The sequence below is a fragment of the Bombina bombina genome, chromosome 8 (genome assembly GCF_027579735.1).
Source record: "Bombina bombina isolate aBomBom1 chromosome 8, aBomBom1.pri, whole genome shotgun sequence".
NCBI lineage: Eukaryota > Metazoa > Chordata > Amphibia > Anura > Bombinatoridae > Bombina > Bombina bombina.
The window spans coordinates 44,779,606-44,807,575 of record NC_069506.1 but is presented as its reverse complement, the minus strand read 5'-3'; the positions used below and the strand labels follow the sequence as shown (position 1 = coordinate 44,807,575).

The following is a 27,970-nucleotide window of genomic DNA, read 5'->3' as shown; positions in this document are numbered from 1 at the left end:
TACTAGCCTTCTTGGGAGTAACTATGACCGTCGAGTCAGAGTCATCCAAAGTAGCCAAAACCTCCCTGAGTAACAAACGGAGGTGCTCAAGCCTAAATCTGAAAAAAACAACCTCAGAATCAGCAGAAGGAATTACACTATCAGAGTCTGAAATTTCACCCTCAGACGCTACAGAAGTATTTTCCTCCTCAGACCTATGGGAAGAAACATTTGATATAAATGCAACAGAGTCAGAAATCTTAAACTTCCTTTTGTGCTTCCCCTGCAACACAGGAAAAGCAGAGAAAGCCTCAGATACAGCAGAGGATATGTGAGTAGCCATATCCTGCAAAGAAAAAACAACCCGAGACGAAATGCAGGGCACTGCATGAGAAGAGGATAGAGATTGGGATGGTTGGGGAGAAAGCTGAGGTATAGATTGCACAGGAGAATCCTGAACAGTCTCCTTAGAAAATGAAGGCTCTGAATCAAAAAGCCTATCCCTATAATGTTATGTTCTCCCAATACATGAGGAACAAAAAGGGATAGGTGGCTCCACATTTGCATCTAAACATAAATTGCAAGTAAAAGCAAGTCCTCTTGGTCCATCTTCCCAACAACTAAACAAAAAAATGAATTCAGCCAGAAAAAAACTGCAGAATTTTTTTTTAAAAAAAATAAAATGTTACTTTCCCTTTAAATAACGTTAACATGAAAAGCCCAATAATAAAACTCACCCTGAGCCCTAATTAGACACCTCTACAAGTCTTGCTGAGGTGCTTACCTAACCTCCTAACGACCAGAGGATGCAGTGACTCCCAAACAGTCAGGACTTCACTCTCACAATAGCCGCCCTAAACGTAGCACCAGAGCAGGAGCTGAAAATCTCTCACTTCCGAAAACAAAAGAACACAGAGAGAAAGAGCGCACAATACTCGCGCCCAACAGGCTCCGCCCATCGTGGGCATCTACACCACCTCCCGGCAAGCATTACAGTACAAACCGCAACATCGCCGCCAAGAGAAAAGAAACTGCAAACCAAAAGTGTCTTACTACAAAGCAGTTCTGAATAAATAACGGCCGTTCCTAGTAAAAAACAGCACACACAAGGAGTGAATATTTAGCACTCCCATAAGACAGAGCCATTTATCCTCTACAGTGCCCCACAATACTGCCACAAGGTAAAAAACCTGCCCACACGCAGGAATAATAACCCAAATCACCCAATAAGTGCCAAACTTTCTGTCCCCAGAAAATAAAAACAGCACTTACCTCCATAACAATCTGCCCGGCAGCAGAGCAGCTCACAAAGTTTGAAAGGTATCACTCCTTACATGGATCTGTGGGAAACAAAAAGACTGAGTAAACCTACTCAGACTTTTGAAAGAAGGGCAGCACAAACTATATGGGAGGCGCAGAGGGAATTATACCCCCCAAGTTCCCAAATGCTTAAAAGCCACCACTGCTCTACTGAAGAGACTGACATGGACTACGGCTAAACCCCAAAAGACCAGAGCAAACCTGCTCTGCCTAAAAAATAAACTCTTGATGGAAGAATCAGACACCTAACTTTACCCCTCCTTGCAAATGAAACAATCAAAGAGAATGACTGGGGGTTGTGGGTAAGGGAGTGATATTTGACAGCTTTGCTGTGGTGCTCTTTGCCTAATCCTGCTGATCAGGAGTGATATTCCCAATAGTAATTATGATGATCCGTGGACTCACCATGTCATTAGAAAGAAAAATATATATGTATATATTTTAAAATAATCGACAAATAATAGTATTTGACTGTAACTCATGTAGAGCTATATTGGTAAGTTCTCTGTAAGTTCCGAATAAGGCAAATGTGGCAAGACAGGTAAAATCTGAAACGTTTCACAATGGAACGCTGGAAGTACTCCCTGGTTATTCTGTATACTGATTACCCTCAATAGCTACTTTTGCAGCTTACAGCTCGAAAAACAAGTAGATTGGTATGCAGGTTAGGAATTTCTTATTGTTTCCAAGCAGCTAGGTACAATAGTTAGCCTAAAATTGGCCGATTAGCTTGCAATCTGGCTACCTGGCGTTGTACCTCAAGCGTGCTTTCATCCGGGGATTTTTCCTCCTCTCTGGTCAATGACGATCACGTGACTAGTGTCTTCCAATAGCATTTTTGTAATTGTAATTTTGAGCTGTTTCAATCGCAGGTTAGATTTGAATCAGTCACACATAGAAGTCCAGCTTCCAAGAGAAGTTTACAGAGCGCTCTGTTTCCAAACTGTATTCACAAGCAATGTTTTCAAGTAGTACATATCTACGCGTTTCAGTCGTTCAAGGCCTTTATCAAGATGCTTTTGGTAAACCTGCTTTGCCCACTTACTGTTCCGGTTAATTTTCAGCCAATCATGAGATCTTATTATTTAAAGGGGAACTTCATATTATTCTTAGAATAGGTCTGTCAAGAGCTACCATCTATATTACAAAGTCTAAAACTCATGTATATATCTCATATGCAAACAAATTAATATAAAAATATATACAAACGAAACTATGCAAAAAAAAAATATTGAATTAATTAAGTGATGGTTTATCTCTGGAAATAATAATTAATTAAAACACGAACAATCATAGTACAATATATTCACTAACTCTTGAAATTCATATTTTGAGTATATAGTGTATATTTTCAATAAATGCAACGGAACTAGAAAAGGTTCAATGTCACTTATAATCGTTATAAAATAAAATGTGTTATTTAAAGTCTACCGATAATACATTGTGTTCGTATGTGATGGATAATAATAGTAGTGGTTTTTCATTTCAATTCCCCTAAATGGATTTGTGAAGTACATAGAAAATATAATAAAGGGAAAGAAAATATCAATGGAATGAAAAAAAGGGAGAGGGGAAGTTTTTAATTGTGTATGAAGGGATTCAAGTCAAGCTCTGCATTAAGATCCTCTGGTGTTAGGGAACCAAAGTTAAATATTTGTTCAGCTTCATGGTATAAAATCTTTTTATTAAAATCACCTCCCCTAGGGTCTCTATATACTTTAAGTCCCCAGAACTATAAGCCTTTTGCTTTTCCATTATGAGCTTCTCTGAAGTGATTAGACACCATAATGGCCTTTTAAGCCCCCTCTTTAATATTATAAAGGTGTTCCCTTATTCTGTCCTTCATGGTCAGTTGAGTCTGTCCTAAATATTGATTGTTACAGACATTGTATGAGATTAACAATCCCCTTATCCGTGCAACGTATTGTATCCTCTATTTTAAAAGTATAATTTCTGGTTGTTGAAGGAACAGTACTTTTTTATTACTATATTTACAAGCCACACAACTATAACAAGGGGGAAAAAAAAAAACTTTATCTTCCCTCCATATAGATTATGATCAATCTTAGATTTTTTTATTTTTAAACTCACTATGAGCCCAAAGAATTTTAAGATTATTAGCTTTTTTTTAAAAAATGATTTCTGGTTTAGTTTTTACATGGTCTCCAAGAAACATAAATTATGCTTAACTGATAATTTCATTTCCATCTGTGGGAGGAGAGTCCACTGCTTCATTCATTACTTGTGGGAACACAGAACCTGGCAACCAGGAGGAGGCAAAGACACCCCAGCCAAAGGCTTAAATACCTCCCCCACTCCCCTCATCCCCCAGTCATTCTGCCAAGGAACAGTAGGAGAAATATCAGGGTATAAATGGTGCCAAAAGATTATTAATAAGTTTAGGTCCGCCCACCAAATCAACGGGTGGATGCAGTGGACTCTCCTCCCACAGATGGAAATGAAATTATCAGGTAAGCTTAATTTATGTTTTCCATCTTAATGGGAGGAGAGTCCACGGCTTCATTCATTACTTGTGGGAATACCCAAGCTCTAGAGGACACGGAATGAAAAAAAAAGAGGGTAAAAGGAGGCAGACCCTATACTGAGGGCACCACAGCCTGCAGAACCTTTCTCCCAAAAGCTGCTTCCGCCGAAGCAAAAACGTTAAATTTATAAAATTTAGCAAAAGTATGAAAGGAAGACCAAGTGGCCGCCTTACAAATCTGCTCCATAGAAGCCTCATTCTTTAAGGCCCAAGAAGAGGTCACAGCTCTAGTCAAGTGAGCCGTAATCCTCTGATGAGGCTTGTGTCTCGCCGTCTCATATGCCAGACGGATCATACTCAACTAAAAAGATAGAGAAGTGTCAGAGGCCCTTTGTCCCCTGCGCTTCCCTGAATACACAATAAATAAGGACGAAGTCTGTCTGAACTCCTTTGTGGCCTGAAGATAAAACTTCAACACCCGAACCACGTCCAGATTATGAAGTAACCTCTCCTTCGAAGAAGAAGGGTTAGAACACAAATAAGGAACTATTTCCTGATTTATGTTACGACTCAACACCACCTTGGGAAGGAATCATGCTTCTTTTGTAACAGTACATATAAAGTCGAGATCTGTCCCCTTAAGGAACTGGCAGCAAGACCCTTATCCAGCCGTCCTGGAGAAAGGCCAAAATCCTGGATACCCTGACCTTATGCCAGGGATATCCTCGTTCCTCCCACCAGGACAAGTAGGTCCTCCACACCTTGTGGTAGATGCGTCGAGTGACCGGCTTCCTGGCCTGAACGAGTGTGTCAATCACTTTTTCCGAAAATCCTCTCTTGGCTAAGACTAGTCGTTCAATCTCCACGCAGTCAGCCTCAGAGAATCTAGATTTTGATGTAGAAAGGGACCTTGAACCAGCAGATCCCTGCGACAAGGTAACTTGCACGGCGGAGATGACGACATCGCCACCAGATCCGCAAACCACATCCTCTGCAGCCACGACGGAATAATCACAATAGCCGAAGCTTGCTCCTGCTTGATGCAAGCCACTACCCGAGGTAGAAGAGGTAATTAGGTTGAAGTCCCAGGGTACCGCCAAGGCATCTATCAGTTCCACATGGGGATCCCTGGATCACAACCTGTATCTGGGTAGCTTGCAATTGAGTCTGGACACCATGAGATCTATCTCCGGCGTCCCCCATCTGCTGCAGATTTCTGCGAACATCACGGGATGGAGGGACCATTCCCCTGGATGAAATGTCTGTCTGCTCAGAAAATCCGCTTACCAGTTGTCCACACCCGGAATGTGGATCGCCGAGAGCGAACAATTGTGAGTCTCCGCCCACTCCAGAATCCAAGATACTTCCCTCATGGCTAGGGAGCTTCTCGCCCCCCCTGATGGTTTATGTAAGCAACTGAGGTAATGTTGTCCAACTGGAATCTGATGAATCGGGGCAACCCCAGAAGGGGCCAAGCCCTGAGAGCGTTGAATATCGCTCAAAGTTCCAAAATATTTATCAGTAAACTTGATTCTTCTCAAGTCCATATGCCCTGTGCCCTTCTGGCACCCCAAACAGCTCCCCATCCTGAAAGACTTGCATCCGTGGTCACAATCTCCGAGGATGGTCTAAAAAAGGATGTCCCCTCAGACAACTGCCCCGGTCGGGTCCACCAAGATAGGGACTCCCTCACCGGTCTGTTTAGAGATATCTGTTGGGACAGATCTGAATGATCGCCGTTCCATTGTCTCAACAGGCACAGCTGAAAAGGTCTGAGATGGAACCTGGCAAATGGAATGACATTTATGCTAGATACCATGAGCCCGATCACCTCCATACACCTTGCCACAGATGTCCCAGAGGATGTCTGAAGAGCTAGACAGTTGGACAAGAGCTTGGAGCGTCTCTGATCTGTCAAAAATATCTTCCTTGCTGAAGAATCTATTATCGTACCAAGGAATTCCACGCTGTTGCTGGGGACCAATGAACTCTGTCCTTTGTTTATCTTCCACCCGTGGGACCGAAGGAGAAGAGCTCTCGAGTGACCCTGCGCAAGAATGTAGGATGGAGCCTGGACCAGGATATCATCCAGATATGGTGCCACTGCAATTCCTCTAGCTCTTGCTACTGTGAGAAGAGCTCCCAGAACCTTTTTGAAGAGTCTTGGGGCAGTCGCCAGACCAAACAGAAGGGCCACAAACTGGAAGTGCTGGTCCAGGAAGGCAAATCTTAGAAACCTGAAGTGATCCTTGTGGATTGGAACATGAAGGTAAGCGTGCTTCAGGTCTATAGTCGTCAAGAATTGCCCCTCTTGAACCAGGGGCAAAATGTACCTGATCGTCTCCATCTTGAACGACGGAACTGACAAAAATTTGTTTATGGCCTTTAGGTCCAGAATTGGACGGAACGTGCTCTCTTTCTTTGGGAAAAGAAAAGGTTTGAATAATACCCCAGGTCTCTTTCTGCCGGAGGGACTGGGATGATTACTCAGAGAGATGAGAGATCCCTCACACACCCCAGGAAGGCGTCTCTCTTTTCTGGTCTTGAAGAAATGTTTGACAGGAGGAATCTGCCTCTGGGCAGATAAGACTGAAAACCTATACTGTAACCCTGGGATAGGACCTTCAGAACCCAAGGGTCTATAACGTCTTCTCCAGGCCTCCGCAAAAAAGATATAGTCTGACCCCTCTATGATACGAAGATGGACCGGGGGCCGCCCCTTCATGCTGACTTTGAGTCTGCGGGCTTCTTATTCTGCTTGGACTTGATCCAAGAGTTAGCTGGCTTCCAAGATCCCTTGAATTGCTCCAACTTTGCGGCAGACTGGTGGCGCTGAGACTTGTCCGCATGAAAGGGACAAAAAGGAGATCCCTTAGGTTTAAGCCTTCTTATCCTGAGACAAGAAGGCACCCTTGTCACCCGTGACCATAGATATGATAGAATCCAGGTCCGGGCCAAACTAAACCTTTCCCTTGAATGAGAGGGAAAGCAAACAAGACTTAGAAGTCATGTCCACAGACCACGACTTTAGCCACAGAGCCCTGCGGGCTAAAACTGAATCCTGACGTCTCAACATTCAGGCAAATAATCTAAATGTTAGCATCACAAATGATCGAATGCACTACTCATAAGGCCTTGATTCATTCTAGAATTTCATCGAGAGGAGTCTCCATCTCGACCATAGCTGATAGAGCGTCACACCAGTAGGTAGCTGCACCAGCCACTGCAGCGACCGCTGCCGCCAGTTTAAATACGAACCCTGTGAGTTGGAACATCTTCCGCAGCATGGATTCCATCTTTTTATCCATAGGTTCCTTGAAAGAGGAGCTATCCTCTAGCGGAATAGTCGTTCTCTTAGCAAGCGTGGAGATAGCAACATCCACCTTAGGGACAGTTCCCACAGCTCAAGCTGCGCGTCCGTTACAGGGAAAAGCTGTAGAAAAGAAGAAGTAGTGGGGGAAAAGGTTTCTCCCATTCATTCTTAATAATGTTAGCCATTTTGACTGGAACCAGGAAGGCCTGTGGCACTACCCTGTCCTCATAAGCCATATCCAGTTTAAGATAGAAGGTTCCTCCGGTAGTTTCGGTTCTGGAACCTCCAACGTAGCAAGCACCTCTTTCAGCTCCATCTTAAATTTGAAATCTGGCTCCTCCGCAGACGGAGGTCTAGACGTAGCCGATTCCGACCCAGAAGCGACATCCTCCGATAAGTTGGAGTTGTTCTCCTCAGTGGAAAATCTGTCCGAGACATCAAGCAAAGTCGAAGACCCCTGAGACAGATAGCAGTGCCGTGCCTTCCGCTTGCGCTTAGTAGGGCGAGGCATCGCATTAATGGCAGCAGAAACCGCTGTCTGTAATTGATCCGCGAACTGGAACTGCTTGTTTAATCAGAGATTGCAAGGAACGCACCTCGCGGGGTGGGGAGCCCTCAGAGGTGGACGGTTTAGTCGTACTAAATAACTTATTCTTTTTGGAAATCGCAATATTGTCAAAGCATGTGGAACAGAGTTACGTAGGCGGTTCGACTGGAACCTCCTCACAATATACACAGTTGTTTGGGTTTGGATAAAACAGAATTTATGCTTACCTGATAAATTACTTTCTCTTGCGGTGTATCCAGTCCACGGATTCATCCTTACTTGTGGAATATTCTCATTCCCTACAGGAAGTGGCAAAGAGAGCACACAGCAGAGCTGTCCATATAGCTCCCCCCCTAGCTCCACCCCCCCAGTTATTCGACCGAAGGTTAGGAGAAAAGGAGAAACCATAGGGTGCAGTGGTGACTGTAGTTTAAACAAAACATTTTTGTCAACCTGACTTAATTGCCAGGGCGGGCCGTGGACTGGATACACCGCAAGAGAAAGTAATTTATCAGGTAAGCATAAATTCTGTTTTCTCTTGCAAGGTGTATCCAGTCCACGGATTTATCCTTACTTGTGGGATACCAATACCAAAGCTTTAGGACACGGATGAAGGGAGGGAACAAGACAGGTAACCTAAACGGAAGGCACCACTGCTTGCAAAACCTTTCTCCCAAAAATAGCCTCCGAAGAAGCAAAAGTATCAAATTTGTAAAATTTGGCAAAAGTATGCAGTGAGGACCAAGTCGCTGCCTTACAAATCTGTTCAACAGAAGCCTCATTCTTGAAAGCCCATGTAGAAGCCACAGCTCTGGTGGAATGAGCTGTAATTCGTTCAGGAGGCTGCTGTCCAGCAGTCTCATAAGCCAATCGGATGATGCTTTTCAGCCAACAGGAAAGAGAGGTAGCAGTCGCTTTCTGACCTCTCCTCTTACCAGAATAGACAACAAACAAGGATGATGTTTGTCTGAAATCCTTGGTTGCTTGCAAATAGAATTTCAAAGCACGAACCTCATCAAGATTGTGTAATAGCCGTTCCTTCTATGAAGCTGGATTAGGACACAGGGAAGGAACAATGATTTCCTGGTTAATATTCTTATTAGAAACAACTTTAGGAAGAAAATCAGGTTTGGTACGCAAAACAACCTTATCTGCATGGAACACCAGATAGGGTGAATTACACTGCAAAGCAGACAATTCTGAAACTCTTCGAGCAGAAGATATAGCTACCAAAAACAACTAGAGCATCTATCAATGTCGCCTTGGGGTCCCTGGACCTGGATCCGTAGAGAGGAAGCTTGGAATTCTGACGGGACGCCATCAGATCCAATTCTAGAATGCCCCATAGCTGGGTAAGCTGAGCAAAAACCTCCGGGTGGAGTTCCCACTCCCCCGGGTGAAAAGTCTGATGAATTAGAAAATCCGCCTCCCAGTTGTCTACACCTGGGATGTGAATTGCAGATAGATGGCAGGAGTGATCCTCCGCCCACCTGATTATTTTGGTTACTTCCTTCATTGCCAAGGAACTCTTTGTTCCCCCCTGATGATTGATGTACGCTACAGTCGTGATGTTGTCCGACTGAAATCTGATGAATTTGGCCGCCGCTAGTTGAGGCCATGCCTGAAGCGTGTTGAATATCGCTCTCAGTTCCAAAATGTTTAATCTGGAGAAGAGACTCTTCCCGAGACCATAGGCCCTGAGCTTTCAGGGAGTCCCAGACCGCGCCCCAGCCTAACAGACTGGCGTCGGTCGTTACAATGATCCACTCCGGTCTGCGGAAGCACATTCCCTGAGACAGGTGATCCTGAGACAACCACCAGAGAAGAGAATCTCTGGTTTTCTGGTCTAGTTGTATCTGAGGAGACAAATCTGCATAATCTCCATTCCACTGTTTGAACATGCACAGTTGCAGTGGTCTGAGATGTATTTGAGCAAAAGGGACTACGTCCATTGCCGCTACCATTAATCCGATTACCTCCGTGCACTGAGCTACAGATGGCCGAGGAATGGAATGAAGAACTCGGCAAGTAGTTAAAAGCTTTAACTTTCTGACCTCAGTCAGAAATATTTTCATTTCTACCGAGTCTATTAATGTTCCCAGGAAGGGAACCCTTGTGAGCGGGGACAGAGAACTTTTTTCGATGTTCACCTTCCACCTGTGAGACCTTAGAAAGGCCAGAACAATCTCCGTATGAGCCTTGGCTCTGGGAAAAGACGACGCCTGTATTAAGATGTCGTCCAAATAAGGTTCTACTGCAATGCCCAGCGGTCTTAATACCGCCAGAAGGGACCCTAGCACCTTTGTGAAAATTCTGGGAGCGGTGGCCAACCCAAAGGGAAGGGCCACGAACTTGTCCAGAAAGGCAAACCTTAGGAACTGCTTGTCCAGAAAGGGAAACCTTAGGAACTGATGATGATCTTTGTGGATAGGAATATGTAGGTACGCATCCTTTAGATCCACGGTAGTCATATATTGACCTTCCTGGATCATAGGTAAGATTGTCCGGATGGTCTCCATCTTGAATGATGGAACTCTGAGGAATTTGTTTAGAATTTTTAGATCCAGGATTGGTCTGAAAGTTCCTTCCTTTTTGGGAACCAAAAAACAGGTTTGAGTAAAAACCCAGTCCTTGTTCTGTAATTGGAACTGGATATATCACTCCCATCTTGATTAGATCTTCTACACAGCGCAAGAACGCCTCTTTCTTTGTCTGGTCTGAAGACAGACGAGAAATGTGGAACCATCCCCTTGGAGGGGAGTCCTTGAATTCTAGAAGATATCCCTGAGTAACAATCTCTAATGCCCAGGGATCGGGAACATCTCTTGCCCAAGCCTGAGCGAAGAGAGAGTCTGCCCCCTACTAGATCCGGTCCCGGATCGGGGGCTACCCCTTCATGCTGTCTTAGTAGCAGCTGCAGGCTTCTTGGCCTGTTTGCCCTGCAAAGGCTTCCAGGTTGCCTTGGGCTGTGAAGCGTTACCCTCTTGCTTTGCGGTTGCAGAGGTTGAAGCAGGAACGCTCCTGAAGTTGCGAAAGGAACGAAAATTAGCCTTATTTTTAGCCTTAAAAGGCCTATCTTGCGGGAGAGCATGGCCCTTTCCCCCGGTGATATCCAAAATAATCTCTTTCAACTCGGGCCCGAAAAGGGTCTTTCCTTTGAAAGGGATATTTAGCAATTTTGTTTTGGACGACACGTCAGCCGACCATGACTTGAGCCAAAGCGCTCTGCGCGCCAGAATTTTTCGCCGCTAACTTAGCTAATTGCAAAGCGGCATCTGTGATAAATGAATTAGCCAGCTTTAGAGCATTAATTCTATCCATGACTTCGTCATATGAAGTCTCCCTCTGGAGCGACTCCTCCAGTGCCTCAAACCAAAAAGCCGCTGCAGTAGTTACAGGAATAATGCAGGCAATAGGTTGGAGAAGGAAACCTTGTTGAACAAATATTTTCTTTAGTAAACCTTCCAACTTTTTGTCCATAGGATCTTTAAAAGCACAACTGTCTTCAATTGGGATGGTTGTGCGCTTGGCTAGTGTCGAAACTGCCCCCTCTACCTTAGGGACCGTCTGCCACGCGTACCGCCTGGGATCAGTTATGGGGAACCTTTTCTTAAAGATAGGGGGGGGGAACAAAAAGGTACACCTGGTCTCTCCCACTCCCTAGCAACAATATCCGCCACCCTCTTAGGGATCGGAAACGCATCAGTGTATACAGGGACTTCTAGATATTTGTCCATTTTACACAATTTCTCTGGGACCACCATAGGGTCACAATCATCCAGAGTTGATAAAACCTCCCTAAGCAATACGCGGAGGTGTCCCAATTTAAATTTAAACGCTAGTGAATCTGATTCTGCCCGTTGAGAAACCTTTCCTGAGTCAGAAATTTCTCCTTCAGACATTACATCCCTCGCCCCTACTTCCGAGTGTTGTGAGGGTACATCAGATAAACCTCCCAAAGCTTCCGACTGCTCATCTGTTCTTAAAACAGAGCTGTCGCGCTTTTTTAGGGAAAACTGGGAGTTTGGATAGAAAGGCCGCAAGGGAATTATCCATAACTGTCGCTAGTTGTTGCAATGTAATAGGTGCCAATGCACTAGAGGTACTAGGTATCGCTTGAGCGGGCGTAACTGGTGACGACACATGGGGAGAGGAAGGCGGACTATCCTCATTACCTTCAGTCAAGGAATCATCTAGGGCTATATTTTTAAGTGACACAATATGATCCTTAAAGTGTAAAGAAACATTAGTGCACTTGGGACACATTTTGAGTGGGGGTTCCACCATGGCTTCTGAATACATAGAGCAAGGCTTTTCCTTAGTGTCAGACATGTTTAACAGATTAGTAATATACACAAGCAGGCTTGGAAAACACTTTAATCAACAAAAAATACAATTTGAAATAAACTGTACTGTGCCTTTAAGAAATAAAAATCGCACACAATTTTACAAAACGGTAAAAAATGAACCAAATCACTTTTACAGTATGTGCCTAATGCTTCGATATGATTGCACAGCAAGATTCAGCCTGATTAACCCTTTACTGCCCAAACCGGAGCAGTTTAAAGTCTGCAACCGGATACCTGCCCTTAGGGATTAGTTTTGTGAAAGTCAAGCCTCTTGAAGTCCTCAAACAGTCTCTGAACCCTCCATGTGAAGCAGCATGAGCAATCTGTCAGGATTAACTGCGCAACTGAGGCACGAAATTAGGCCCCTCCCACTCCGGAGTTGTGAGGCCTTCAAAATCCCCATTTTAGGTGACTAAAATAATGCCATGTGGAATAAAAACCCTGAAATAAACACACCAAAAGTGTTTAAACAGTGTCTATAATGTCTATAATGAGTATTTTGTTGAATAAAATAATCGATTGTCCTGCAACAGTGTCAACCAGCCTATTGAGCCCTCTTAAATAAGCCTTCAGTTCTATACTGAGTCTCAGAATATGGCTTACCCTTCCCACATGGGGATTCTTGTCAGTCTTCTAGCATTATCTTGTCTTGACTAGAAAAAAAGATGACTGAAACATACCTTAATGCAGTTAAGCCTGCAAACTGTTCCCCCCAACTGAAGTTTTCTGGTACTCCTCAGTCCTGTGTGGGAACAGCAATGGATTTTAGTTACAACATGCTAAAATCATTTTCCTCTCAGCAGAATTCTTCATCACATTTCTGCCAGAGAGTAAATAGCACAAACCGGTACTATTTAAAAATAACAAATCTAACACCACATTCACTTTACCCTCCCGTAGAGAGGCCCTGCTGCCAGAGCCGGCAAAGAGAATGACTGGGGGGTGGAGCTAGGGGGGAGCTATATGGACAGCTCTGCTGTGTGTTCTTTGCCACTTCCTGTAGGGAATGAGAATATCCCACAAGTAAGGATGAATCCGTGGACTGGATACACCTTGCAAGAGAAAGAGGGAGTTATCCTCTAACATATCAGAGTCCTCCATAGCTTGCACCTTTATTACGGACTTGATCAAAAATAAATGGCACATTTATATCCCAATGGCCGGGGCACTCACCACCTCCTATGACCTGGACTACAATAAACAGCTTTCGTCTCCTTCGAACGCAGGTCAAGAAAGAGGAAGTTGCAGAGGCCACACCCGGTCGCATGCAGGACCGCCCCGATCTTACCAGAATCAACGCTGTGGAACAGGAACACGGCCCTTCAAGTGTGACAGGGTAGTAGCATTGCTCCTGACATGGACTTGAGAAGAAAAGCAGGCAGCGAAACTCGTCAACGCTGATAGCTAATGAAGCTGTTAAACTGAGTCGGTATGGTTTTGCAGAAATACTCTCCCTGAATCTTCGGACTCTAACATTCACCCATGTGCTCACTGAGAGGCTAACAGGACTACTTAAAACTCCAGTCCCATTTCGAAGAGTACTACCCTCCATAAGAGACTACTCCGAATCTTCCGACACTTCTCTGCCAACCTCCTGTGACGAAAGGCAAAGAATGACTGGGGGATGAGGAGAGTGGGGGAGGTATTTAAGACTTTGGCTGGGGTGTCTTTGCCTGCTCCTGGTGGCCAGGTTCTGTATTCACACAAGTAATGAATGAAGCAGTGGACTCTCCTCCCTTTAAGATGGAAATATGATCCTCTCTTATGAGGTGCCAGTGTTTATTTAATACCGATGTTATACAATTTTGTTGTGTATTATATTATATAAAATTAACTCAATACATCTAAGGATAAAATTGGCTTGTTCCCTTTTCAAACTTATCTTTTTTTCATAAAAATAAATCAATGGCCTTAATACCCAATTTAAGGTCTATATTAGTATTTAAGGATAAGTTATCATACTATATGTATCATGCCATTTTATCTGTTTATTTAGTAGGTTGGTCGAATGTCTTAGATATGCTGGAAGATTGAAAACATGTTTCTGTAGATGTTTAACAAATTGGGACAAGTTAGAAGTTAAAGAATTTATGCCCGATATTATGGGTCTTCCTGTTGGTTGTGTGTGTGAGGGACTTGTGAATTTTCAGCAGAAAATAAAATGTTGGAGTTCTGGGGAATCTTTACTCCTAGAAGTGTGCCTGCTCACAAAATGAATTGTAATGCAATGGTGAATAAAGCAAAATAATAATAAAAATCAGGGCTTAACAAACGCAAGAGCCTGGGAGCCTATGACTCCTAGAATTTTACTCCTGGCTCCTAACCTTTTGGGTTATTCTCCATATATCTAAACACCACTGTCTTGCTCCTAAAAGTATGTCTGGCGCCTAAATATTGAATAGATCTGTCAACCTCTGATAATAAAAACACCACCACCACAAACTGAATACAGAATTTTCGTGTGGCAAAATCTAATGGAACAGAAATGGAGCGCAAAAGTATATATGTTGTTATTGTATTTAAAGGCAAATGAAACCCCTAATTTTTATTTTACCGTTTAGATAGAATTAAATAAATAAAAACAGGGATGTGAGCTCAGGAGCGTGCCTAAAGCACTATATGGCAGCAGTTTTGCAAGAATGTTTTCCATTTTCAAGAGCACTAGTTGGCAACACTATTTCCTACTTTATAGTGCTCCTGAAACCTACCCAAGTATCTCTTCAAGAATACTTGAAAACAAAGCAAATTTGATAATAGAAGTAAAGTAGAAACTTATTTTTAAATGGTTTGCTCCGATTAAATCACAACATTTTTGGTTTTCATATCCCTTTAAGGAATTATTTTCATCCTGTGACTAGAATTAGTTGTGTATAATTGCATTTATGATTTAGAAAATCATCCAACCAGCACCAATAAAAATCAGGTACCGTAAGTCTGCTATTAATCGACGTACTGGGGAGTACAATTATATTAGCATAAGATGCCACAGACTATATACTGGTGTCCCCAAGGCAGAACATACAGTGATCTGAGAGGTCATCGCAGAAAATGCAGCCTGTCTGCAGAAAGAACAGGACACATGCAGGAACTTTTAGCGATTTAACTTTGTAGTGCTGCTCCACATTAGACAGTTCTCTTTAAACAGAGCTGTGCTCTGGCTGCACTGTGTAAGTTTTCCTTATCACAGTGCATCCAGAGCAAACTGCTGTTTGAAGTGAACAGTCTAATGTGCAGTAGCACTGCAAAGCCGCAGTGCCTTATCCAATACCGCCCCTAGCCTTTCCCAGTCTGCAAAGCTGTTTGTTCTGAATGTAAGACGTCCGTATGAGCATTGAATCTTTTTTATTACTACATTTCTATGTTAGACCAAGAGAAAAGGAAACAAATTTATTCAAGAAACATTTTACAATTTCTTTTTTTGTATGCAGCTAATTTGCAATGCAATTTTCAACTACTGCACTATATTATAAATTGTTAAAAAGTTGGCTTTATTCTTCAGTTAACCAATACATTGCATTTGAACTGGTGCCTTAGTGTAACTGCCTAACTTAAAATTAAATTTTATTTAAAAATGACCTGCAGAAGAATTTTCACTAAAAAATCTCAATGCAAAACAATAAACAGACAAAGTCATTACCTTTAAACGCTCTATCCAACTGTTATAGCAGTCAATAAGCCACGGTCGCTCTGTAGGGGAAAAAAAAAAATGTATGTACATCGATGACCAATTGAATAAAATCCAAAATATATAAAATTAACTTATCAGTTGTTATAACTAACATTATTCATTTTACAGGTTTTGTGCAAGAGACTGTACAAATAACCATTACAAATAAGTACAAAGAAAAAGAGGTATTTGTGTAATATGCAACTGTTTTCTGAAGCTGGAATCTAAATCTTGTAAATTACCGTCAGGTAAAAAGCATCTCCATTGCCCAATCTAACAAGCACAGCTTTAGAAATACGCTCTTGGATATTCCTAAAGGTCATTTTGGTCTCTGATGTTAAAGGCATTGATAGAACACATTTTATGGAAAACAATATAAGTGAAAGGCAAATGAAATTAAACAAATTCTGAAAATCAAAAAAGGTTGTGGGGAAAAAAAGAGAAAGGAAATTTAAAATTAAACTTGCATGATTCTAACAGAGCATGTCATTTTAAGACACTTTGAAATTCACTTCTATTTTCAAATAAGCTTTGTTCTCTTGGTATCCCTTGTTGAAAAAGAATACGCACATATCCTACACTAGTGGGAGCTGCTGCTAATTGGTGCCTGCAATGTGTTCATATAGATGTGTTCATATTGCTGCCAATAGTGCAATGCTGTTCCTTCAGCAAAGGATAACAAGAGAACAAAGCAAATTTGAAAATAAAAGTAAATTGGAAGGCTGTTTAAAATTGTATGTTCTATCCAAATCATGAAAGAAAATTTTGGTGTTTACGGCCCCTTTAAAAAAAAAAAAATGCACATCCAGTATATCATGAACAAAGAAAAACAAACTGCTGGTGTTAAATATTAAAGTGATAGTAAAATGTAAATATCCACTGTACACTATATTAAAGTATGTGTTAATAAGTGTGCAATGAGACTTATTTTCTTTTAAAATATTATATTTTCAATAAAAAAATAATATTTATTTCCCCCTGATCTGTGCCCCGCCCGCCTCCGTGTGAAATCCATTTTTTCCACAATTTGACAGGCATCTGGTGCAGCCACTAGGTGATGCACCATAAAGCCCTATGTATTTGATCAGCCAGTTAAAGGGACAGTCTAGTATAAATTAAACTGTCATTATTCAGATAGGACTTTTAATTTTAATCAACTTTCCAAATTACTTTTATCATCAAATTTGCTTTTTTCTCTTGATATTCTTAGTTTAAACTAAACCTAGGTAGGCTCATATGCTAATGTCTAAGCCTTTGAGGGCTGCCTCTTATCACATGCTTTTTAAATCTCTTTTCAACACAAAGAGACAGAAAGTACACGTGGGCCATATAGATAACACTGTGTTCAGGCACAGGGGGTTATTTAAGATCTAGCACAATACAATGCTAAATTTAAGACAATAGATAATAAACAGACACAGTCATGTGATCAGGGGGCTGGAAAATGGTTCCTAAATACAAGGTAATCACAGAGGTAAAAAGTATATTAATATAACTGTGTTGGTTATGCAAAACTGGGGAATGGGTAATAAAGGGATTATCTATCTTTTAAAACAATAACAATTCTATGGTAGACTGTCCCTTTAAGTACTAAATATTGATTTTAGTTATACAGGATTGTCCAATCAAGCCTTAACCTAGCTTATGTAGGTGGGAGAGCATAGGGAGGTGGGATACTAGGGGAAGCACAGCCATTTTTAATCACTTTCGCTGAAATGAACTTCTGGGAAATCCGTGTACATCTCTACTTTCCGTGTACTTTCATTATTTATGTTGTCCCCTTTCCCTGTAATTTAACCTTATAAATTGTAAGCCGATTCCCCTGAGTTTCTACAAAGTATTCTCTTTTATTGAGGGCTATTAGGGACAAATAACGTGTGCAAACAATGACTGTGTGGAATATAACAATAAACCCTTGTACATAATTATTTTATTATTGCTTTATTCCACACTTTATCCCCAACTGTCCTCAGCAGAAGAGTTTAGACGAGGGAAAGCTAGGTTTTAATTTTACAGTGCTCATTACTTTATAGAAACTAAAACTTTACACCTACATATTATTCTCAGGAGTACATCATTGTATCCAACATGTATTTACTGTTTAATGTCCCTTTAAGCATCTGCCTAAATATGTAATAGCTAAATTCTAACATGGGCTTGTGACAATATTTTGTCCTACAACTAAAAGGGACATTAAACCAAGTTTTTCTCATGATTCAGATAGAACAAGCAATTTTAAAAACTTTCTAAAAGTAGCTGCTGATTGGTGGCTGCACATAGATGCATTGTGTGATTGTCTCACTTTTGTGCATTGCTATTTCTTTAACAAAGGATATCTAAAGAATGAAGCAAATTTGCTAATAGAAGTAAATTGAAAAGTTGTTTAAAATTGCATTCTCTATCTGAATCATGAAATATTTTTTTTGGTTTAATGTCCCTTTGAGTTAATTTGTAAAAAATCAAACATCTTTAAAAAGGAATAAAAAAAAAACCTGGGTTATACAAACCATACTTTTTGTATATAATCTGAGAATATTAAATATCACTAAAACACTCCAGGGTGAAAAAAATTGCTTTTAAGTAGAAATTGTGCACTGATGTATATTTAAAGGGACATGAAACCCATTTTTTTCTTTCATGATTCAAACAGAGCATGTCATTTTAATTTAAATAACTTTCCAATGTATCTCTATTAATCCAATTTGTTTTGTTCACTTTGTATTCTTTGTTGAAAAGTATACTTAGGTAGGCTAAGAAGCTGCTGATTGGTGGCTGCACATATATGCCTCGTCATTGGCTTTCAAGTTAGTGCATTGCTGCTCCTTCAACAAAAGATACCAAGAGAATGAAGTAAATTATATAATAGAAGTAAATTTGAAAGGTGTTTAAAAATTCATGATCTAGCAGAATCATGAAAGAAAAAAAAAAGTTGGGTTTCATGTCCCTTTAAGCCTGATTGTTGATACCAAAATGTAAATAAGGCAGTGTTCAGAAAAACTACCCATAAATGTACCTTGTAATTTCTTCTTTGCCTCCTCAAAACCAAACGCAGGATCGGTTTCCAGGACTCTGAATAAAATATGATAAACAGGACCAAATTAAAGCTCCCAGCAGTGTATATGTTTTGCCAGTGTCCAGAAAGCACAGTGACTATAATACCTGCGTTCTGGACTCAGACAGATGATTATTTTCTAAAAACGTACAATGAGTATACTAAGCAACCACACACACACACACACTCATATAGTAATAATTAGTATAATTAATATGGTCATTTTTTCTAGGCTGTTTAATATTAAATCCTGTTTTTCAGAAGCCTATAACAGTGAACTGGAAGAATTAAAAAAAAAACTGCAGTATATTTTCATTATTTATTTTGTCCCCTTTTCTTGTAAATACATTATGAAATTATAATCATTTTAGTTCCTGTAAGAAATGGAAGTTCAGAACACTGTTATATTCCACACAGCCATTGGCTGCACTCTCTAGTGACCTATTAATAACTGTCCCTAATTGGCCACAGCAGAGAAGGTAACCTAAGTTACAACATGGCAACTCCCATTGTTTTATAGACACTAAAACTTTACTCTTATTGTGTCAATATTTAAACAGCTAATGGAACTTTAAAAAATACATCTACACGTTATTCTCAGACTAATCTTTTCTTTGAATGCATCATTCTATCTAGCATTTATTTAGTGTTTTATGTCCCTTTAGACGTTAAAGGGCCAGTAAACCTAAAAATAATGCTATATAATTCTTCACATAGTGCAGAATTATGTAACATTATATTAGCAGCAGCTTTATGCAATCTAATATTCCCTGTGAATTTGTATTAAAAAGTCTGTTTCTCAGACCCACTCTCTGTGCTCTGTCTGACAGCGGGAGCGAGCTGCACTGAGTGTAATGGCGCGGTCGGGCTGGGCTGTGACTAGACAGCTGGCCAGATGCGCTCTGTGATAAAAACAGACCCGTTCAGAAGAGCACAGAGAGCCTGTCTGAAAAACAGTCATTTTTTATAAAAATTCACAGGAAATATTAGGTTGTATAAAGCTAACGCTAATATAATGTTATATAATTCTGCACTATGTGCAGAATTATATAACATTATTTTTTAGCTTTACTGGCCCTTTAAATACATGCTAGACATAATGATGACTTCAAAGCAAAGATTAGTCTTAGAATAGCTGTATTTTTACTATTATATTAGTTGTTTAAATATTGAAAACATAAGTGTAAAAGTTTAGATTCTTTAAAGTACTAGATTTTATAAATTCATGGGCACCGTTACATTTGAACTAGTTTTCTATTTATCTCTGTCTTCTGCTGAGAACAAATGGGGACAGATATATAAACCACGCAATAGAGTAAAGTTTGTGTAAATAAGGCTGTGTGAAAACCCAAACAACCTTGTTTTTATAGTCTATTTTATTTCCTGTTTTATATCGGTTCCTAATAGTTTGCAGCAGTACAGTGAGGTAAAACTTAAGTTCAGACATGGTGGTGCCTATTACTTTATAGAAACTCATTGCAGTTTTTAAAAAAAAAAAATGATGTTAAATTACAGGAAAAGGGGACAAAATAAATCATGAAAGTATATTACAAAGTTGTTCTAACTACACATAATTAAACATTTTATATTATAATCTCGTACTGTTTAATATCCCTTTAATGTCTCAGATGTTAGACAGTTTTATGGCAACCTCAGTAATTGGAAAAGCGGGAAAATCTAATAAAGTATTTTTAAAGTTCAGTGTTAAATTTAAAAAAAAAAGTACCTTTCAGTGTAAAGGAAATGATCTGCCAAAGGAACAGCAAAAAAAAAATAAAAAAAAAAACTGCACCAATTTTTGTTGCCTGCAGGGAGATTACATTGTCTAGTACGTTGCTTTGTTTGTTTGGTTGATGAGGTATTAAAGACGATTTATCAATTTGTGGACGACGTGGTTCACATGTTATGAACCTGTCCATATTTCATCGTAAATTGAGGGGCACATTTGTTTCCCATATTTACCATTGCACGAGGGAATGTAAGTGCAATCCCGCCCTTGTGCAACCTATTGCGTGAGAGCAGGCCTTGTCAATCATCCTGGTTAAAAGAGTCTGGGGTGATTGATTTTTTTTTGGGGGGTGATTTTAAACCGCTAATTCATAAATGAGTTAAAGGCTCAAATGAGCGAGACTGCAACCAGCTGGGACTAATAAATCTAGCCCAAAGGATTCAAAGTCATTCCTCTTTGAAATATTTTTAGTATACTCTGTAGAAGCAAAGAGCAGAAAAAATAAAAAACATGCCCAGGTGCAGTTTAGAAACAGGGGCCTGTATATGTCAGAATGCACAGGAACCCGCACACAAATGCGTGCACACACACACACAATCCCATCTGCCTATAATAAAAACTTACACACACGTTTGTAAACCAAAACAGCCAATCACAGGCAGCTCAGCAGTACATGTGCATTGCATCTCCAGAGTGGACTTATATTAAACCCCTTAAAGGGACACTGAACCCAATTTTTTTCTTTCATGATTCAGATACAGCATGCAATTTTATTCAACTTTCTAATTTACTTCTATTATCATTTTTTCTTCGTTCTCTTGCTATCTTTATTTGAAAATCATGAATGTAAATCTTAGCAGCCAGCCCATTTCAGGTTCAGCACCATGGATAGCGCTTGCTCATTGGAGGTTGACATTTACCCACCAATAAGGAAGCATAACCCAGGTTCTCAACCAAAAATGGGCCGGGTCCAATGCATCACATTCCTGCTTTTTAAATAAAGATAGAAAGAGAACAAAGAAAAATTGATAATAGGAGTAAATTAGAAAGTTGCTTAAAATTGCATGCTCTATCTGAATCATTAACGGAAAAAAATTGCGTTTAGTGTCCCTTTAAATGTGGTTAAACAGAGAGGTGCAAAAAACATAATTTATGCTTACCTGATAAATTTATTTCTCTTGTAGTGTAGTCAGTCCACGGGTCATCCATTACTTATGGGATTATATCTCCTTCCCAACAGGAAGTTGCAAGAGGATCACCCAAGAGGAGCTGCTACATAGCTCCTCCCCTCACATGTCATATCCAGTCATTCGACCGAAACAAGACGAGAAAGGAGAAACCATAGGGTGCAGTGGTGACTGGAGTTTTAATTAGAATTTAGATCTGCCTTAAAGACAGGGCAGGCCGTGGACTGACTACACTACAAGAGAAATAAATTTATCAGGTAAGCATAAATTATGTTTTCTCTTGTTAAGTGTAGTCAGTCCACGGGTCATCCATTACTTATGGGATACCAATACCAAAGCTAAAGTACACGGATGATGGGAGGGACAAGGCAGGAACTTTAAACGGAAGGAACCACTGCCTGAAGAACCTTTCTCCCAAAAATAGCCTCCGAAGAAGCAAAAGTGTCAAATTTGTAACATTTCGAAAAAGTGTGAAGTGAAGACCAAGTTGCAGCCTTGCAAATCTGTTCAACAGAGGCCTCATTCTTAAAGGCCCAGGTGGAAGCCACAGCTCTAGTGGAATGAGCTGTAATTCTTTCAGGAGGCTGCTGTCCAGCAGTCTCATAGGCTAAACGTATTATGCTACGAAGCCAAAAAGAGAGAGAGGTAGCCGAAGCCTGTTGACCTCTCCTCTGTCCAGAGTAAACGACAAACAGAGAAGGAGTTTGACGAAAATCTTTAGTTGCCTGCAAATAGAACTTCAGGGCACGGACTACGTCCAGATTATGCAAAAGTCGTTCCTTCTTTGAAGAAGGGTTAGGACACAAAGATGGAACAACAATCTCTTGATTGATATTCTTGTTAGAAACTACCTTAGGTAAGAACCCAGGTTTAGTACGCAGAACTACCTTGTCTGAATGAAAAATTAGATAAGGAGAATCACAATGTAATGCAGATAACTCAGAGACTCTTCGAGCCGAGGAAATAGCTATCAAAAACAGAACTTTCCAAGATAACAGCTTGATATCAATGGAATGAAGGGGTTCAAATGGAACACCTTGCAAAATGTTAAGCACTAAGTTAAAGCTCCACGGCGGAGCAACAGTCTTAAACACAGGCTTAATCCTCGCCAAAGCCTGACAAAAAGCCTGAACATCTGGAACTTCTGCCAGACGTTTGCGTAGAAGAATAGACAGAGCCGAAATCTGTCCCTTTAACAAACTAGCAGATAAGCCCTTTTCTAAACCCTCTTGTAGAAAAGACAATATCCTAGGAACCCTAACCTTACTCCATGAGTAACTCTTGGATTCGCACCAATATAAATATTTACGCCATATCTTATGGTAAATTTTTCTGGTAATAGGTTTCCGAGCCTGTATTAAGGTATCAATAACCGACTCCGAGAAGCCACGCTTTGATAGAATCAAGCGTTCAATCGCCATGCAGTCAGTCTCAGAGAAATTAGATTTGGATGGTTGAAAGGACCCTGAATTAGAAGGTCCTGCCTCAGAGGCAGAGACCATGGTGGACAGGACGACATATCCACTAGGTCTGCATACCAGGTCCTGCGTGGCCACGCAGGCGCTATCAAAATCACCGATGCTCTCTCCTGTTTGATCTTGGCAATCAGTCGAGGCAGCATCGGAAATGGTGGAAACACATAAACCATGTTGAAGACCCAAGGAGCTGTCAGAGCATCTATCAGCACCGCTCCCGGGTCCCTGGATCTGGATCCGTAACAAGGAAGCTTGGTGTTCTGGCGAGACGCCATGAGATCCAGATCTGGTTTGCCCAAACGATGAATCAGTTGAGCGAAGACCTCCGGATGAAGTTCCCACTCCCCCGGATGAAAAGTCTGGCGACTTAGAAAATCCGCCTCCCAGTTCTCCACGCCTGGGATGTAGATCGCTGAAAGGTGGCAAGAGTGGGACTCTGCCCAGCGAATTATCTTTGAGACTTCCAACATCGCTAGGGAACTCCTGGTTCCCCCTTGATGGTTGATGTAAGCCACAGTCGTGATGTTGTCCGACTGAAATCTGATGAACCTCAGTGTTGCTAACTGAGGCCAAGCTAGAAGAGCATTGAATATTGCTCTTAACTCCAGAATATTTATTGGGAGGAGTTTCTCCTCCTGAGTCCATGATCCCTGAGCCTTCAGGGAATTCCAGACTGCGCCCCAACCTAGAAGGCTGGCGTCTGTTGTTACAATCGTCCAATCTGGCCTGCGAAAGGTCATCCCCTTGGACAGATAGGGCCGAGAAAGCCACCATAGAAGAGAATCTCTGGTCTCTTGATCCAGATTTAGTAGAGGGGACAAATCTGAGTAATCCCCATTCCACTGACTGAGCATGCACGATTGCAGTGGTCTGAGATGCAGGCGCGCAAATGGTACTATGTCCATTGCTGCTACCATTAAGCCGATTATTTCCATGCACTGAGCTACTGACGGGTGTGGAATGGAATGAAGGGCACGGCAAGTATTTTGAAGCTTTAATAACCTGGACTCCGTCAGGTAAATTTTCATCTCTATAGAGTCTATAAGAGTCCCTAGGAAGGGAACCCTTGTGAGTGGTAATAGAGAACTCTTTTCCACGTTCACCTTCCACCCATGCGACCTCAGAAATGCCAGAACTATCTCTGTATGAGACTTGGCAATTTGAAAACTTGACGCTTGTATCAGAATGTCGTCTAGATACGGAGCCACCGCTATGCCTCGCAGTCTTAGTACCGCCAGAAGAGAGCCCAGAACCTTTGTAAAAATTCTCGGGGCCATAGCTAACCCGAAGGGAAGAGCTACAAACTGGTAATGCCTGTCTAGGAAGGCAAATCTTAGGTACCGATAATGATCTTTGTGAATCGGTATGTGAAGGTAGGCATCCTTTAAGTCCACTGTGGTCATGTATTGACCCTCTTGGATCATGGGTAGGATGGTTCGAATAGTTTCCATTTTGAATGATGGAACTCTTAGGAATTTGTTTAAGATTTTTAGGTCCAAGATTGGTCTGAAGGTTCCCTCTTTCTTGGGGACCACAAACAGATTTGAGTAAAATCCTTGCCCTTGTTCCGTCCGCGGAACTGGCTGGATCACCCCCATTAATAAGTGGTCTTGTACACAGCGTAGAAATGCCTCTTTCTTTATTTGGTTTGCTGATAACCTTGAAAGATGAAATCTCCCTTGTGGAGGAGAAGCTTTGAAGTCCAGAAGGTATCCCTGAGATATGATCTCCAACGCCCAGGGATCCTGGACATCTCTTGCCCAAGCCTGGGCGAAGAGAGATAGTCTGCCCCCCACTAGATCCGTTTCCGGATAGGGGGCCCTCTCTTCATGCTGTCTTAGGGGCAGAAGCCTTGTTCCAGGACTGGTTATCTTTCCAGCCCTGTCTGTAACGAGCAACAGTTCCTTCCTGTTTTGCAGCGGAGGAAGTTGATGCTGCTCCTGTCTTGAAGTTACGAAAGGCACGAAAATTAGACTGTTTGGCCTTTGATTTGGCCTTGTCCTGAGGAAGAGTATGACCCTTACCTCCAGTAATGTCAGCAATAATTTATTTCAAGCCGGGCCCGAATAAGGTCTGCCCTTTGAAAGGAATATTAAGCAATTTAGATTTAGAAGTCACATCAGCTGACCACGATTTAAGCCATAGCGTTCTGCGTGCTTGGATGGCGAATCCAGAGTTCTTAGCCGTTAGTTTGGTTAAGTGTACAACAGCATCAGAAACAAAAGCGTTAGCTAGCTTAAGTGCTTTAAGCTTGTTCATAATCTCATCCAATGGAGCTGTGCGAATGGCCTCTTCCAGAGACTCAAACCAGAATGCCGCAGCAGCAGTGACAGGCGCAATGCATGCAAGGGGCTGTAAGATAAAACCTTGTTGAACAAACATTTTCTTAAGGTAACCTAATTTTTTATCCATTGGATCTGAAAAAGCACAACTATCCTCCACCGGGATAGTGGTACGCTTAGCTAAAGTAGAAACTGCTCCCTCCACCTTAGGGACCGTCTGCCATAAGTCCCGTGTGGTGGCGTCTATTGGAAACATTTTCCTAAATATAGGAGGGGGGAAAAGGGCACACCGGGCCTATCCCACTACTTGCTAATAATCTCTGTAAGCCTCTTAGGTATAGGAAAAACTTCAGTACACACCGGTACCGCATAGTATCTATCCAGCCTACATAATTTCTCTGGAATTGCAACCGTGTTACAATCATTCAGAGCCGCTAATACCTCCCCTAGCAGTACGCGGAGGTTCTCAAGGTTAAATTTAAAATTAGAAATCTCTGAATCCAGTCTCCCTGGATCAGATCCGTCACCCACAGAATGAAGCTCTCCGTCCTCATGTTCTGCAAATTGTGACGCAGTATCGGACATGGCTCTCCCATCATCAGCGCGCTTGCCTCTTAATTCTGGCAATTTAGATAATACTTCTGTCATAACAGTAGCCATGTCTTGCAAAGTGATTTGTATGGGCCTCTCTGATGTACTTGGCGCCACAATATCACGCACCTCCTGAGCGGGAGGCGAAGGTACTGACACGTGAGGAGAGTTAGTCGGCATAACTTCCCCCTCGTTGTCTGGTGATAATTTCTTTACATGTAAAGATTGACTTTTATTTAAAGTGACATCAATGCATTGAGTACACAAATTTCTATGGGGCTCCACATTGGCCTTCAAACATAGTGAACAAATAGATTAATCTGTGTCAGACATGTTTAAAACAGACTAGCAATGAGACTAGCAAGCTTGGATAATACTTTCAAATAAATTTACAAGCAATATAAAAAACGCTACTGCGCCTTTAAGAAGCACAAAAAACTGTCACAGTTGAAATAACAATGAACCAAATTGGGTATAGCAACCAAATTTTCACAGTAAATGTATTAAATTAGCAAAGGATTGCACCCACCAGCAAATGGATGATTAACCCCTTAATACCCAAAAACGGTCAAACACACTGTCACAGGTCTGCTGTGACTGATTACCTCCCTCAAAATGAATTTTGAAGACCCCTGAGCTCTCTATAGACGTCCTGGATCATGGAGGATGAAGTAGGAAGACTGTGACTGAATTTTTACTGCGCAAAAAAGCGCTAAAATAGGCCCCTCCCACTCATATTACACCAGTGGGAAATCTCAGTTAACTGTTTCTATGCAGAAATAAACGTTAGCCATGTGGAAAAATCATGCCCCAATAAGTTTTATCACCAAGTACCTCACAAAAAACGATTAACATGCCAGTAAACGTTTTGAACATTTTAAAGATTATGAAGTGTTATTAATAAGCCTGCTACCAGTCGCTTTTACTACAGTTAAGGCTCATGCATTACCTCAGCATTAACAGTATTTTCTTAGACAAATTCCATTCCCTAGAAAAATACTTCAGTGCATGTACACTCATCAGCCTAATACCAGTCGCTACCGCTGCATTTAAGGCTGTACTTACATTACATTGGTATCAGCAGTATTTTCTAGTCAATTCCATTCCTTAGAAAAATATTTTACTGCACATACCTCGTTTGCAGGGGGGCTATTCCCCTTTCTGAAGTTACCTCACTCCTCAGAATGTGCGAGAAACAGCCAGTGGATCTTAGTTACGTCTGCTAAGATCATAGAAAACGCAGGCAGAGTCTTCTTCTAATACTGCCTGAGAACAAAGCACACTCCGGTGCCATTTAAAATAACAAACTTTTGATTGAAGAAATAAACTAAGTTTTAAAAAACACCACAGACCTCTCACGTTGAGTGCAAGAGAATGACTGGATATTCCAAGTGAGGGGAGGAGCTATGTAGCAGCTCTGCTTGGGTGATCCTCTTGCAACTTCCTGTTGGGAAGGAGATATAATCCCATAAGTAATGGATGACCCGTGGACTGACTACACTTAACAAGAGAAATACAATGCATTAGAGCATTATACTATTTCATTACTATGTTAGTTTTTAAGAGCATTCAGTCTATACATTGGTCTGCCCATTACATTTCAAACCAACTCATTATAGAAAATACATATGATTATTTTTAATTGGCTCCATAATCTAATGAGCAGGGCTGTAAATTATATTTATTTGTTAAAATTTGCCCAGGACCTATTTAAAGGGCACACCACCCGGTTGATTTTACTGACCACCCAACTAAAAGTTAAGCCAATATTAAGCTAAAAAACAGAATTTATGTTTACCTGATAAATTACTTTCTCCAACGGTGTGTCCGGTCCACGGCGTCATCCTTACTTGTGGGATATTCTCTTCCCCAACAGGAAATGGCAAAGAGCCCAGCAAAGCTGGTCACATGATCCCTCCTAGGCTCCGCCTACCCCAGTCATTCGACCGACGTTAAGGAGGAATATTTGCATAGGAGAAACCATATGATACCGT

The 27,970-nt window shown here is 41.3% G+C and overlaps 1 protein-coding gene across 1 annotated transcript in view; it reads right to left on the bottom strand.

The window, feature by feature from the left end:
• The window catches only part of PANK4 (pantothenate kinase 4 (inactive)), a 178,875-nt gene that overhangs the window by 33,181 nt on the left and 117,724 nt on the right, over positions 1–27,970 (bottom strand). The window contains exons 14-15 of the mRNA XM_053690347.1: positions 18,674–18,729; positions 15,631–15,680 (exon numbers count right to left, since the gene is read on the bottom strand). Coding sequence (XP_053546322.1) covers positions 15,631–15,680; positions 18,674–18,729 — 106 coding nt within the window. The remainder of the gene's footprint in view (positions 1–15,630; positions 15,681–18,673; positions 18,730–27,970) is intronic.